The 12,666-nt window shown below is 39.1% G+C and overlaps 1 protein-coding gene and 1 long non-coding RNA gene across 4 annotated transcripts in view; one reads left to right on the top strand and one right to left on the bottom strand.

Moving 5' to 3' along the window:
• The window catches only part of LOC107317557, a 22,128-nt gene continuing 9,462 nt past the window's right edge, over window positions 1–12,666 (top strand). The window contains exons 1-2 of the long non-coding RNA XR_001556923.2: window positions 1–249; window positions 1,991–2,263. This is a non-coding gene — a long non-coding RNA (uncharacterized LOC107317557). The remainder of the gene's footprint in view (window positions 250–1,990; window positions 2,264–12,666) is intronic.
• The window catches only part of BRDT (bromodomain testis associated), a 24,357-nt gene continuing 15,801 nt past the window's right edge, over window positions 4,111–12,666 (bottom strand). For all 3 annotated transcript variants that reach the window (XM_032446257.1, XM_015870414.1, XM_015870415.2), the window contains 8 exons: window positions 12,006–12,070; window positions 10,668–10,878; window positions 9,780–9,892; window positions 9,516–9,645; window positions 8,012–8,076; window positions 7,501–7,649; window positions 5,977–6,139; window positions 4,111–5,252 (listed from right to left, as the gene is read on the bottom strand). In XM_032446257.1, the coding sequence (XP_032302148.1) occupies window positions 5,184–5,252; window positions 5,977–6,139; window positions 7,501–7,649; window positions 8,012–8,076; window positions 9,516–9,645; window positions 9,780–9,892; window positions 10,668–10,878; window positions 12,006–12,070 (965 nt within the window). In that variant the 3' untranslated portion in view covers window positions 4,111–5,183. The remainder of the gene's footprint in view (window positions 5,253–5,976; window positions 6,140–7,500; window positions 7,650–8,011; window positions 8,077–9,515; window positions 9,646–9,779; window positions 9,893–10,667; window positions 10,879–12,005; window positions 12,071–12,666) is intronic.

Consider the following 12,666-nt stretch of genomic DNA (forward strand, 5'->3'; position numbering starts at 1 on the left):
GCGGTCCCCGAGGCCCTCGCCCCGCTGCCGGGCACCGCGCGGCGCCGCGCCTCCCGCACGGCCCGGCCGGTGGATCTGCGCCCGATGGCCCGCAGGAAACGAAGGAAGAGACGGGTCCGGAGCAAAGGGGCTGCTCCCGGCAGCGTGCTCGGCCAGGGCTGCCGCACGCACCGAAACTCGCCCGAAAGGTCTTTGCGAGAAGTGCGTGTGGGAGACGTGGGACAGCTTCACCTCTGCTGCCTTCGCAAGGTCCGTGCATGCGGTGGCTTTGCTCACCCTGGTCGCGTATTTGGACGCACATACCTTATTAGCGTGAGATGAGATGGATGTGTATGGCCGTGTAGTTACATTTCAGTTATTTTTCAAAACCGTGTGCATTCTGTCTCTGCTGTTTAGCTATTGTCCATTGAAAGATGATGCTGTAAACATATTACAATCTCAACTGCACGTTAGTATATTTCTGAAAAACATACCAATTTTGAGCTTCATCACGAATATTTATAATTCAGAAAATGGAACTTTAATGAAGAAATTGGCTGGTAGAGGCAAATGGACCATCATTAGCAGCCATTTTCCGAACACTGAGTTTGGTACCGAGTTCTCAGCCCCTGGAGTTGACACAGGGGTGAGAACTTGAGAACAAGCTCAGTTCCCCACAAGGTACACCACCTCCCCTCCCTATTCTGCACCCGTTCCTCAGTGGGATGCAGTAGGTCCAAGGCTTGGAGAGGCCCTGGGGCAGATCCCAGCCTGTAACACAGACCTGCACATTGTTGCCTGCCAGGTGACTTGCCCAACCGTCATGTGGATTGGACTGTGACCAGAATTTGTGTTTGGTCCAGTTTAGTTTGGAGGATTAGAACTTCCAAGGGGTGTTTTCGCTCCCTCAAACAGCGCAAGTAGAAGCTCTCAGGAAGAAACTACGTGTCTGTTAATTAGCATGTGTAATTTAATGAGTTACTGAAAAAAAAAACAACAAAATTGGGCTTGCATATTTGCATGCTTACAGACAGTATATATTGTCTTATACTGTGCATGGGACACAGCTTACAGACCATTTCTGTCTACTGCAGGCCAAATGCGTTCTTCTACTTGTTTTGAACTTACACTTAAAAATGTATACCTCACAGCTGAAATGTAATCCCTATGGAAGGCAGTGGCTGGATTAATGCTGGTTTCAACAGGTCCAAGTTCTCTTTTATTAAATCGAATCATAGAATGGCTTAGGTTAGAAGGGACCTCAAGGATCACCAGGTTCTAACCAGGCTGTCAGCTGTTAAATCCAGTACTAGATCAGATGGTCCAGCTCTCCATCAAACCTGGCTTCAATCACCTCCAGAGCTGGGGCACCCACAACCTCTGTGGACAACCTGTTCCAGCATCTGACTGCTCTCTCAGTAGTCAGGTGCTGGAATGAAGAACTGAAGCAACAGAAAGGAATGTTGCCAATTTTCATCTCTTCTTTAAAGCTTAATAATAGAAAAGCCATCTTCAATTAGCTGTAACAAAACTTGTCTGCCTTCATCAATAACAAATTAAATCTTAGTGACCCACAGCAGCTGACAACTGTGTTACTGATTTATGAAATTAGAAAAGTATTTGAATCCTGCTGTTTGCTAGCTATGCTTGTCTTAGTGTGATCTCTGCAGATTTGAAGTCAAGGCTTTATCAGGCTGCTTCAGAAAAGTGTGTGAGGCTGTGTTAGTCTCCTGTCCTTGTCTCAGGCAAGAAGAGCAGCAATAACACCAGAAGCTGCTATGATTCAGTTAAGACACCAACCTCTGCAGACTCCATCAGGATTACATGAATCATGCCTACCAAGCCTGAACCTTCTGTTCATACTCTGATTACTCATACTGCCAACCCTAGGAACAGCACATAACTGATTTTTATGCATCAGCCTTCATGACAATAGCCTTTTTTTTTTTTTTTTTTGCAGGGAAGAGGCCTCACCTGCTCAGTTCCTGTTTTTTTTTTTTTTTTTTTGCAGGGAAGAGGCCTCACCTGCTCAGTTCCTGATTGGCTGCAGCAGGATTTTCCCCGAAGTGTGTATCAAGCAGACCAGCAGTCCAGTTAGTGAAGTTGTAAAGTCTGGCTGGAGGAAAATGACCAGTGCTGCTGTTTGTGTCACAGTAATCAATGTGCTCCTTACTGAACCAGGCATTAGAATGACTTACCAGAAGGTGTCCCTTAAGAAAAGATGGAGAAACAGGGTTGGAAAATCTGGAGTTGACCATGAGCTTCCACCTACCTTCAATTAAAGGTCAGTGAAAGTTCCACCATAGATAGGCACAGCATTCACAAAATGACAGTAGCCATCTAGAGTAGAGGAAGGATTAAGCATGGAACAGCAATGTGCATTGTTACAAGCAGGCATTTGGCTAAACAAAGCAAGGTGTACGAACCTCAGAGCTGTCTACTTCTTCCTTTTTCTTCATAATAATAAATCCATGCCAGCTAATGGCAAATATGGCTAAAGTTGAGAAGCCTCAAAATTACAAATCTTTCTCTAGCATCCTTGTATTTTGATTTTCACATCTTATGCTTCAGATTGTTGTAATGAATTCCAAGCCAAACCAACCCCAGGGCAGATTGTTTTACAAGCTTTTTCAGCGTGCTTTGCCCTCCGCTATGTGCCATCTGCCTACTCAGCTTTTGTCAGTTCAACTCAGCCCATTTCTGAGAGACAAAAGAGGACGCCTTTGCACATCAGTGACTGCTTCCAACTGAGAGTAAACAACGCATTCTGTTAGTTAGTGACAGAGGACATTTAATCTTTTAGATGTGATGTACCTGTGCAGATGCTAGTATAGAAATGGTGCATTAGTGAAGCTATTTTCACAAATGTTAAAGTCAATATAGCAAAACAGAACTTTACACACATTTGCAAAGTCAGGTAACTAGCAATACTTAGTGTATTCAGTCAGTTTTTGTTTACAAGCTGTATTGTCTTGAAAGTGGTGACATCTCTAGAATAAGACAAAAGTTATAGACTTGCTACACACTTGGAGGCCATCTCCCTTTCCTCTGAACTCAGGCATCTGTCTGTAGGGAGGAACTGATTATCCTCTAAGTGACTTGTAGAATGCAAAGACAAGGTTTATCAGATTAGCAGTAGCACCACTGACATTGTGACTTAAAATCACCATTGACAATATGAAGTGGTGTGAAATACTGGTGTGATTCTTCTTACTTGTGTATCACAATTAGTGAGAAGGCTAATTTCGTGTCTATGTGTGCAGGTCTACCTCAGCAGGTGAAGCTGTTACCAGAAAAGTTGTTACAGGAGCTGGAATTTTGAAGGGGCAAGAGCACCAGCTCTAATATGCCATCAATAATGCACCCATAGCTACATAGAATAGGTGAAATGTAAATAATAATTTCTCCTCTTCCTTTCCATCACATGTATATCCAAAGCAAGGGATCTTAAGCTTGCATTAGAAAGCACGTCCAGGCAATGGCAAGGTAGAGTGGATGTGTACTGTAATATTTCATCACAGAATGGAGAGTTGTTTATGACATATATACCTGAAATGAAGGCAGGGCTAAATCACTTCTGATGCAGAATGGAAACATGACATCTTAATAGTATCCTTGTGCCTTACAACCCATATTTCACCCAGAATCTCTTTCCTAGCCAAGTACTGAGGTTTCCCAAATAGCAGACAGATGCGAATACATCCACACAGAGCTCATGTGAGAGTACTTCCATACACACTTCAAGTGGCAATATCTCTGTGAGCATTTGTCAATATACAGTCCTTCTACAAGTTAATGAAGTACTACCATTCCAGCAGTGACAGAAATGGAAGATACAGAATAGCTTTTTAAGGCAGAATAGGTATTTCAGGGCTAGCACTGTCTCCTTACCCATGCTGCTGTTTTTATGCATGCTTTGTAATTTATTTTATCTGGAAATTCTGTAGTTTGTGGAAAGCCTTGTTCACTTAATTGGGTGGTCTGTAGCAGACCACACTACAACACAGTCTGTTCCCTTCAGTTCCATTTTTGATCCAAGAGCCTGACAGACCAGAGGTCTCCATGCGGAGAGAGTTTCAAGGGGAACGTTAGCGAGGACAGTGACAAAGGAGAGTGCATGAGACAGTCCACTGAGGTGCAGGAAGAAAATTTATTTTTGGTACTGTTAGTAGAATAAAGTAGTGTTTATTTAATCCTTTAATTTCTATCTTTGTCCGTTTTACAGTGCATGTAATATTTGTACAGTTGTACATAATTTATAAATGAATAAGGATGCCTGTTACATGCTCATTTTTTTTTTTACTGATGGCTGCATGGTCAAAACAATTTGAGATCACTAAGCCAGATTATCCCAAGAGTGACTCTTCCTCCAACATTTCCATAGTACATGCTGTATTTTGGTATTAATTCTATAAGGAAACGTCTAATTAATCTTGTACTTAGTTTGAGAAAATAGTATGTAATCAACAAGAATATAGATCTTTTAGACTAGTTTCTACTTCAGATAAGTATCTCAACATTATTAAAAACTTGCCTTAAACAGAAAGCCCTTCAAACTGGATCCAGAAAGGGAGTATTTTAGATCATTTCTTTCCATGGAAAATCAGAACCATCTGGCAAACATGCTTGCACACTGATAACATTAACGTAAAATACATTAAACAGAAGATCAATGTGTCTATACCTTAAGGCATGCAAGTGTATAGGATTTGCAAGTGAATTAGATTTACTGCTGAGATTAGAAATCCAGGAAGTACTGTTTTCTGATTGTAAGTAATGTTACACACTCTGTTGAAATCACTGTTATAAAATATTTTGTCACAGCCTGCGCTTTGCGCAAATATCGTAACAAATGACTGTCTTAATAATAATCATATAATTAGCAAGACTTTGATTTAATGTAGTTTCTATAGTTGCACATTTAGCACACTAAATTTAACACACACAGAGAATTTGGCTGTGAACTGTATAACAGATTCTGAAGTGCTTCTGAAAAAAAAATGGATTAAAGGATTAGAAAAATCATGCATATGTACACACAAAATATGAACTGTAATCAGTAGAGCAAACTTTCCATATCAAGCATTTACAGGAGCTTCCATGCTCTTTAAGTGATTTCAGTGTTTAAGCTCCTAACTATTACATTTTCAAAGTCGTACAGTCAGCCGTGGTACCAAAGTTAAGTTCTACATTAACCGCCATTTTCATTCAAGGTTTTCTTCAAAAGTTGTCATAATATCACTCTGCAAATTCATATCAATTGTACAAGCCATCTGCAAAAAAGCAAACCAGTGTATTTCTCAGAGTAGTCAGGCAGTAAATATTCTATGCAGGATAAAGATTTAACAAAAACCTACAAAGCTTCTTCCCAACAAAGAATATGCTTCCTCTGTTTTTACTAATTTACATATGCATATTTGTTCAAGTCCTTCCTGAATTGTGCTGAGCAGGATGAAAGCTTCAGGAGACCTTATCTGGATTTATTATGATCTTAGTCAGACTGCATAATACTATACACTGAACTGTTTTAGAAACATTTAACCTAAGAAACAGTAGCAATTAGAGAGCACTCATTATCTATAACAATAAGGCCAGTTTGTTTTTAAAAGGCTCCGTGTTGGTATTTTGGAGCAGTACAGCATGACTAGCACTTTTGCTGACATGTTGTATTTTAGCATGTTGAAGAGGGAAGGCAGCTTGCAAAGACTTGAGGTTTGTCATTCTAAAGAGGAATCTCTGCGTTCTTAATAACTTGATTTTTTTATGCAATTATTGTAACATTCTATGTAACGTTAGCACTTTTTTTTTTTTTTTTTTTTGTTATGCCACTTAAAGACTTATTTAATCATCTTATTTTATTTTCTGGTCTAACTTCAAATTGCAGAGTTCTGTTGGTTTTGGTTCTTCAGGTCCTTATTCTGAAGGACCTGAATTTTCTTTTCTCAGTTGTGCACTAGAATTGAAACAAGATTAACCAAAAAAGAGTCAGCAACTTACTGCTTCTCTCCGTCTGCGTTCTTGTTCCATTTTTCTAGCCAAGTTACGGTCCTTAACTAGAGGCTGTTGCTGAGCTTCTGGCAATTGTTTGCTCATATCCTCTTCTTTTGTGGGCTTACAGTCTTTCATTGCTGTGGCATCCAATCCTGTGCCTTTATGGACCCTTTAGAGAATGGAGAAGGAATAAGTATAGGAGTAGCCTATTGAATGCTTCTTTAGGCAACCAAAGGATTTTACTATCTGAAGTAGTTCACGCTGGTGCTACTTTAGCTACGTTAACATCAACTTATTGAAAACTAGATAACCCTACTTGTCCCTTTGGATATTGTAAAGGAAACTGTTGATCACAGCCTGAACCTCTGATTAACCATCTGAAGCAAACAATGAGTCAGCCAAGCGAACACAGGTGAAGGTAATTCAGCTGTGCTCCTGGAAGGAGTAGAGCTTGACTCTGCCTCTCCTAGATCCCATTTAAGGGCTGACCACCACTAAGGTAGCATCTCTTTCTGGAGTTTTTGTGGTGAGCCTCAACACTGGTGAGCATCCATCTCAACTGAAAGCCTCAGCACTGGTGAGTCTTTTCTTGGATACCCTCTGGTTATTTGTTTGCTCTGTAATTATAGCTATATGCTTGTATTATTCCAACAGATATCAATAAGATATGGATTTTTCTGGCTATAAATGTAGAAAAATAAAATATTAAGTGCAGGTATGAATTCTGGTCATGACCAGAGGAACTGTGTGCTCCAACAGAAAAGTAAAAGCAAACAATAAATACAAAACATACATTTGAGAGGGGGAAGCAAAGGGGAAAAAAGGAACATCTAAGAATTTGCTGGAAAAATATTGATTTGTGAGGGGGGAAAAACACTTTGTGTATTTAGGATGCACAACATTCCCTCCCCAAATGCTACAGGTATCTGACACATGGCAGTTGCCTAATCTGAACCATTCATTCCTGAATAGCCAAGCAACTCAGCATGAAACTTATTGACAGCAAATAACACATGCTTATTACCTTATATGCTTATATAACATGTGCTTATAAACTTCATTAATTCAAAATCTGCTGATTTTCTTACCTCTTTGTCAAAGCATGTATTACATCAACACACACAGCCATAGAGGTTTTAGTTAGTCATTATTAAATTACAGAACTGTTTTAGTGAATTCATTTTCTTCTAGGATATGCTGAGCACAGTTACAGAATGTCATACTAGAGCTTCACGACAGTTACTGTTGCAAGCCAGTGTTTTCAACTGAAACAGTACCTGCCCTAACCATACTTATATAACTACTTTAGATAATGACATTATTAGTTTATTAAGCAGTAAGTCTTCAATGCTTTTGTATCATTATTCATGATGATATTCAACACTTTTTGCATAGTCTAAGTAGTCCAAGGCTAATTTTTCATAAATACAACCCACAAAATTACTCAGCTATCCAGATGATAGACCATGCACATAAACTGAATGCATAAGCAAAAAATAGATCAGTGTTTAAACAAACATTGTGACAAACCTCTCTTTTTCCTGTGCTTGCCCAGCTGCTTTCTGTAAGGCTACTTTCCTGAAGTGCTTGAAGCTCTCAGCAGATGACTTTATTGGAGCTGGAACCGTCATCGTTTTGCATAAGCTTACCCAGGAGTCTATGTTCTTAATTACTGTGGCCTAAAATTATTTAAAAGGAGAAATAAAAAGGAAAACATAGAAGATGCAACAATACAGCTACTAAAGTTGTTTTTATCCCTTCAACTATCCATTTTCTACTTAATTCCTACATTAGATCAACACTCTTTTTGGGGAACTTAGTGTAAACAACCTAGAACAACAACAAAAATTCCTTGCTTTTCTAAGAATGGAGCAAACAAAGCAATTCAAGCAGAATTCAATACATTATTTCATCAGTGTTGAAATTCTCTAGTGAAGTAGTATAATGACAAGTAACATTTGCTGCTCTTCTTATGCAGTCCCTTCTGTTCACTTCTCCAATTTTAATTCCAGAAAACATGAATGTACAACACTGCACCTACCCTTTCTGGAGAGCTCTGGGGTTTTGTCTCTGGAGTCTTTGTACCATTAGGTTTATTACAGTGACCTGATGGGAGAGTAATAATGGGTTTTTAATCATGTTGACTTTATGGATTGTGTTACCTCAAATTAAAATTTTTAGTTTTTTAGTCAACCTATAAAGTGACTTAATTCTCACTACTGATTTTTTTTTTTTTTTTTTTTAAAATTAAATTATGTGGTTCTTAATGACAAAAACACTCCCAAATACTGGTAATGTTTCCTAATATTCAAGCTTTCTGCAGAAGTTAATAATTGAATGACTTTTCCTTAACACTAAGGACAGCTGGAGCACACATCACTGTAGGTACAGCCTAATGCTACTGTTACAGAAGGGGTCACAGAACTACTCTCAAAATAAAATGCTGAGGTTCACACATGTTCAAAGGCAGTTTAATCACAAGATAATTCCTGTATTAAACAGGGGGGCCCACCCACCCCCCAACACAGATATCTGCACATGTGGAGTTGAACAAGGAAGGGAAGAAGAAACAGTAGGTCAAGTTAAATGAAAAATCAGAGTTGAAATTAAGAGGACTAAAGACTAAGCAGTAGGGAATAGTTTTGGCTATGCTTGCATCCTCCTGCTAACCCTATTGGCATTAAGCAGTGAGCTTCATTCATTTCTGCTTGCTTTCCCAGCACTCTAATGTATAAAAACAACCACAATCCTGGTGTTCTATATGGTACATGGGACAGGAATTTAAATTCCAGAACACCAAAAGAATATTACAAGACTATTTGATTCACCTATGACACATATTTACATTCTTTTATCTTATTTCATTTTTAAATACAGTGAAACTATCCTTTGTCTAGAGCTAAAGAACTAATCTGTGGTAAGACAGCAGCTTTTACTTCAGTCGAGTTTTTCAGATGCTTGTTCCCACCCTGTTCAATTCTATGCGAGGAATAGCAGAGAAGGAACAAAAGAACAAGTAATTGTGTTTAGTAACACTCAGGTTTAAGTGAGGGCACTCCCTACCTAGCCCAGCAGTCTTGAGTTTGCAATATGCATGAAGCCTGATGTGTTCCTGTATGGAACACAGCTTCCAGGGGACTTGCCTACTTGTAATCTTAAGGAACAAACTTGCGATTACTTGATGTCTCTTTACTTTCAGATCCTCATCACAAAAACTGGAGATAGTTACTCAAAAAGCATAATGTGCTTGTAGGGAATGAGCTCCCTGGAGGTTCAGTCAACACTCTCAAGCTTCCTGGAATACTGAATTACTGTTAATTAACTTTCTGAAGTCAGTACTAACTCGTTTTGCTTGCTGTATTTATCACAGAACAAGAAAGGACCTGTAATTTTATTTTTCTAAAAAAACAAAGCACACTAAAAACATAGAAGATTATTTTGTCAACTGACTCATGCACAGGTGTTCATTTTATTTCAAGACAGATTCATATACGTTTGACTTTCTAGCCTTTACATCAATTAGTTCTTATTATGACAGTACATACTCTCTTGGTTTATAGATTCTGAATCAGCAGTTCTCTCACTGGCTTTGCTTTGAACTTCATCGAGATTAAGTAATGTTTTTTCAGCTTTAGTCCCATCAGCACTGTCAACAGGGGAAGCTGTATTGGATACCTAGAAGAGAGATAGAGAAATTATACTTCAGAACATGCTCTTAAATGCTTAACGTGTTAATTCTCGTTATACAGTAGCAGTATTAAAACTTTGGAATTTCATTTGCAATGAATGTATTGGAGAGATGTATTCACCTCTGGAACGGCCTGTGTACACTGGTTACCAAAAGGCTGATCTGTCCTTGGAGCAGTCTGAGGCATTTGCTTGGCTGAAGTGTCATGCGAAGCACAAACACCCGTAAGCATACCTGAGAAAGAAGAGATGAATGGTTTCCCAGAACCTACGTGCTGCAGCTCTGCATCTCATTGTTCAGAGCTGTGGATTTGCTAACTACAAAGACATGCAACCCAGCTGCACTGAGACAGTGTTTGTTTGTTTTTTTATTTAAAAAAAAAAACAAACAACAACTAGGCTTTATTTATTTTATTCCAGATTATCAGCTACCGGCTCAAGTTGTCTTTTACTAAACAACCTAGGAGTGTCTGAACTGAGACCTTCCAATTTCAGGGAAAGAAAACAGTAACTTCTTAATCATGTTTCTAAGCAACTTATAGCTGATGTGTTTAGATAACTGATCAGTTCAGGAGGCCTATGGTGCTAGTGCAGCTAATAAGTGCATGTGTTAACTTGAAAAATGATGGTAAAAAATTTAAGCGTTTAACTCCTGCCTTGAAGTGTTCAGTACTTTCTGTAACCTTAGGCTCATTAATGCATCATTTCCCATCTTGCCTCCAGTTGCTGGTACTCTTCAAGGAGGGAGGGAGGCAGGAACCTCACTGCTTAAATAGAGTACTATCCCAATCTCAGTGCCACAGTAATCTGAAATTCTATCCTATCTGACATTCTTTTACTTTTACTGTGCTCCTAACAACTCATGCCATGTAAGAACCTTTGCTATTACTCACCCAATAACCTCCAAAACTTCAAGATAAGCTTACTGAGTAGTGTGAACACTAGTTCTACCAGCTTTCTTTCTTTGAGGTTCACTCAAATAGCCATGATTCCTGCCATAAAGTTGTTACCTGAGGGAGATTTGGTATTTTGTTCTGCTGTTTTAAGAGATCTACTTTGTAAAGGCTTAAGCTTCTGTTGCCCAGTGGGAGACAACAGCTGTGGTTCAGGTGACAGCTGTGGTTTGGGTGATCCATAGCTTTGCAGGCTACTAGTGATAGATGAGGGCTGTACTTGCAGAACAGTGTTGTAGGACATTCTCTGTAAGCACAGTGATGGTCTCTGCGAAGAGAAAGCACTAATTAACATGCTCAAAAAAACCTCCAAAAAACAAAACACCAACTCTTTAATAACTGATTCTTTCTCTCCCTCTCTTTACAGCATTTATCAGATGCTGTAATCCTTGTTGTAGTGTGGCATCCCTGAGAGCTTAGATGACAAAGCCCAGTGGAGTAAAATGCTCTGCCTTGGTCTGATAGATACAGAAACCCACCAGATCATCACCTTGTGTTTTGTCATCAACTATTAAGTTTCCTGATACTCAAAGGAAAAACTTTGCAACTGATCAAGCAAACACTTTCCTGCACACTGGTTTTTTTGAAATTTTGTTGTCATTTTGTCATTACAGAAGCTATTTCTTATCACAGAGAGTAAGCTTTCTAGGGAAGGAAGAAAAAAAAAAAAAAAGCTGTTGCATAATTCCTCCCCTCAAGTCCTTGACTGTTACTCGTGCTCCTTCTGCATCTTTTTAAGTCTGCAAAACTAATTGCTATATCAAGCTAAGCGATTCAAGTGAAACAGTCTGTTGTAAGGAGAAGGCTTTGCTGATCTTGGAAATTTGATGTCTGTACCTGGGCTACTTTTAAGTGAAATTGTGCATGGCAAAGATAAAACACACAGGAATTAACTCTCACTATCTATATATGTCCTAAAGGCATTAAGTCTTCCTATGTGATGTTTTGTCGTTGGTGTAAATGATACCCTGGTTATAGCAAGCATCCAGAAAAGGATTGGGATAATCATTCAATCAATTGAAAAAGTGAGGTTGTTTGTATTGAAAAAGAAATGAAGTGAGCTTTGCACAGTGGTCAATTTCATACTTAAGACTAAAGTGGAAAGGATTTTCAGTGGGTGGCAGAGAAGGAAGGAAGCATCTTTTATCCTTCTCCCACCTTCATCTAACAGAGAATTTCTAGTATTCACTATGGGTAAAAACCTCAGGAGTTTTTATACTCATCTTCTGCAAAGAAGCAAAAGATACTTTTAACATGTAGATCTTACATTACTAAGTCAGTCCTACAGAGCAAGTATTATGTTCATTATTCCCTGCTTATCTTGTGCACTTTTCAATACTGTTGCATGTACCAATTAACTGCTGAGATCAAAAGGTATATCCACATCAAGTATACCTTAGGTTGTTCCAAAGTTAGGCAGTTTGGCCTCATTCCATTCTGTTCTGAGCATGTTTCCGTAACTGTAAATTCAGTGAGGTGAGCAGAAAGAGAAGAATGGGTAAAAAGAAAAGTCATCTGCATATGTAGCATTATTCACATATACATGTTGCAAGATGGGTGTGTACCCAACAGCCAAACTTCACATGGAAAGGAATGGTCCTGCATACTCCAATTTGATGCTTTTACAGAACTTCTCCCAGATTTAACACATACAAATCCCCACAGGATCAAGGTCTACCCTCAATGATTCCACCATTTGCTTATCTGCATTCAAGGGCCAACTGTGGAATTAATTTAACTTTAGACTGTTTCCTTGTATGGATGCCTACCACTCAGATGTGGGGGATCTATTCTGTACCAGAAGAGTAACAAGTGTTCCACATAGAGAAGCGTAATTCCAACATCATGATACTACAGCACTACTCTACACCATGAGTAAATTTGAGGAAGCTTAAGCACTCCAGCAGGGTTTGGCTCTTCAGTCAGCATTGTTGGCCATTTTGTCCCCAGGCTTAGGAACAAAACCTTACCCAAAAGATAAGGTTCCTCTGGTATTGCAGACCAGACAATGAAAGCGAATTCAACTTTCAAGAAGTAGGTTTAAAAAAGCAAAAAC

This window comes from Coturnix japonica, chromosome 8, assembly GCF_001577835.2.
Source record: "Coturnix japonica isolate 7356 chromosome 8, Coturnix japonica 2.1, whole genome shotgun sequence".
In the NCBI taxonomy this organism is placed as follows: Eukaryota; Metazoa; Chordata; class Aves; order Galliformes; family Phasianidae; genus Coturnix; species Coturnix japonica.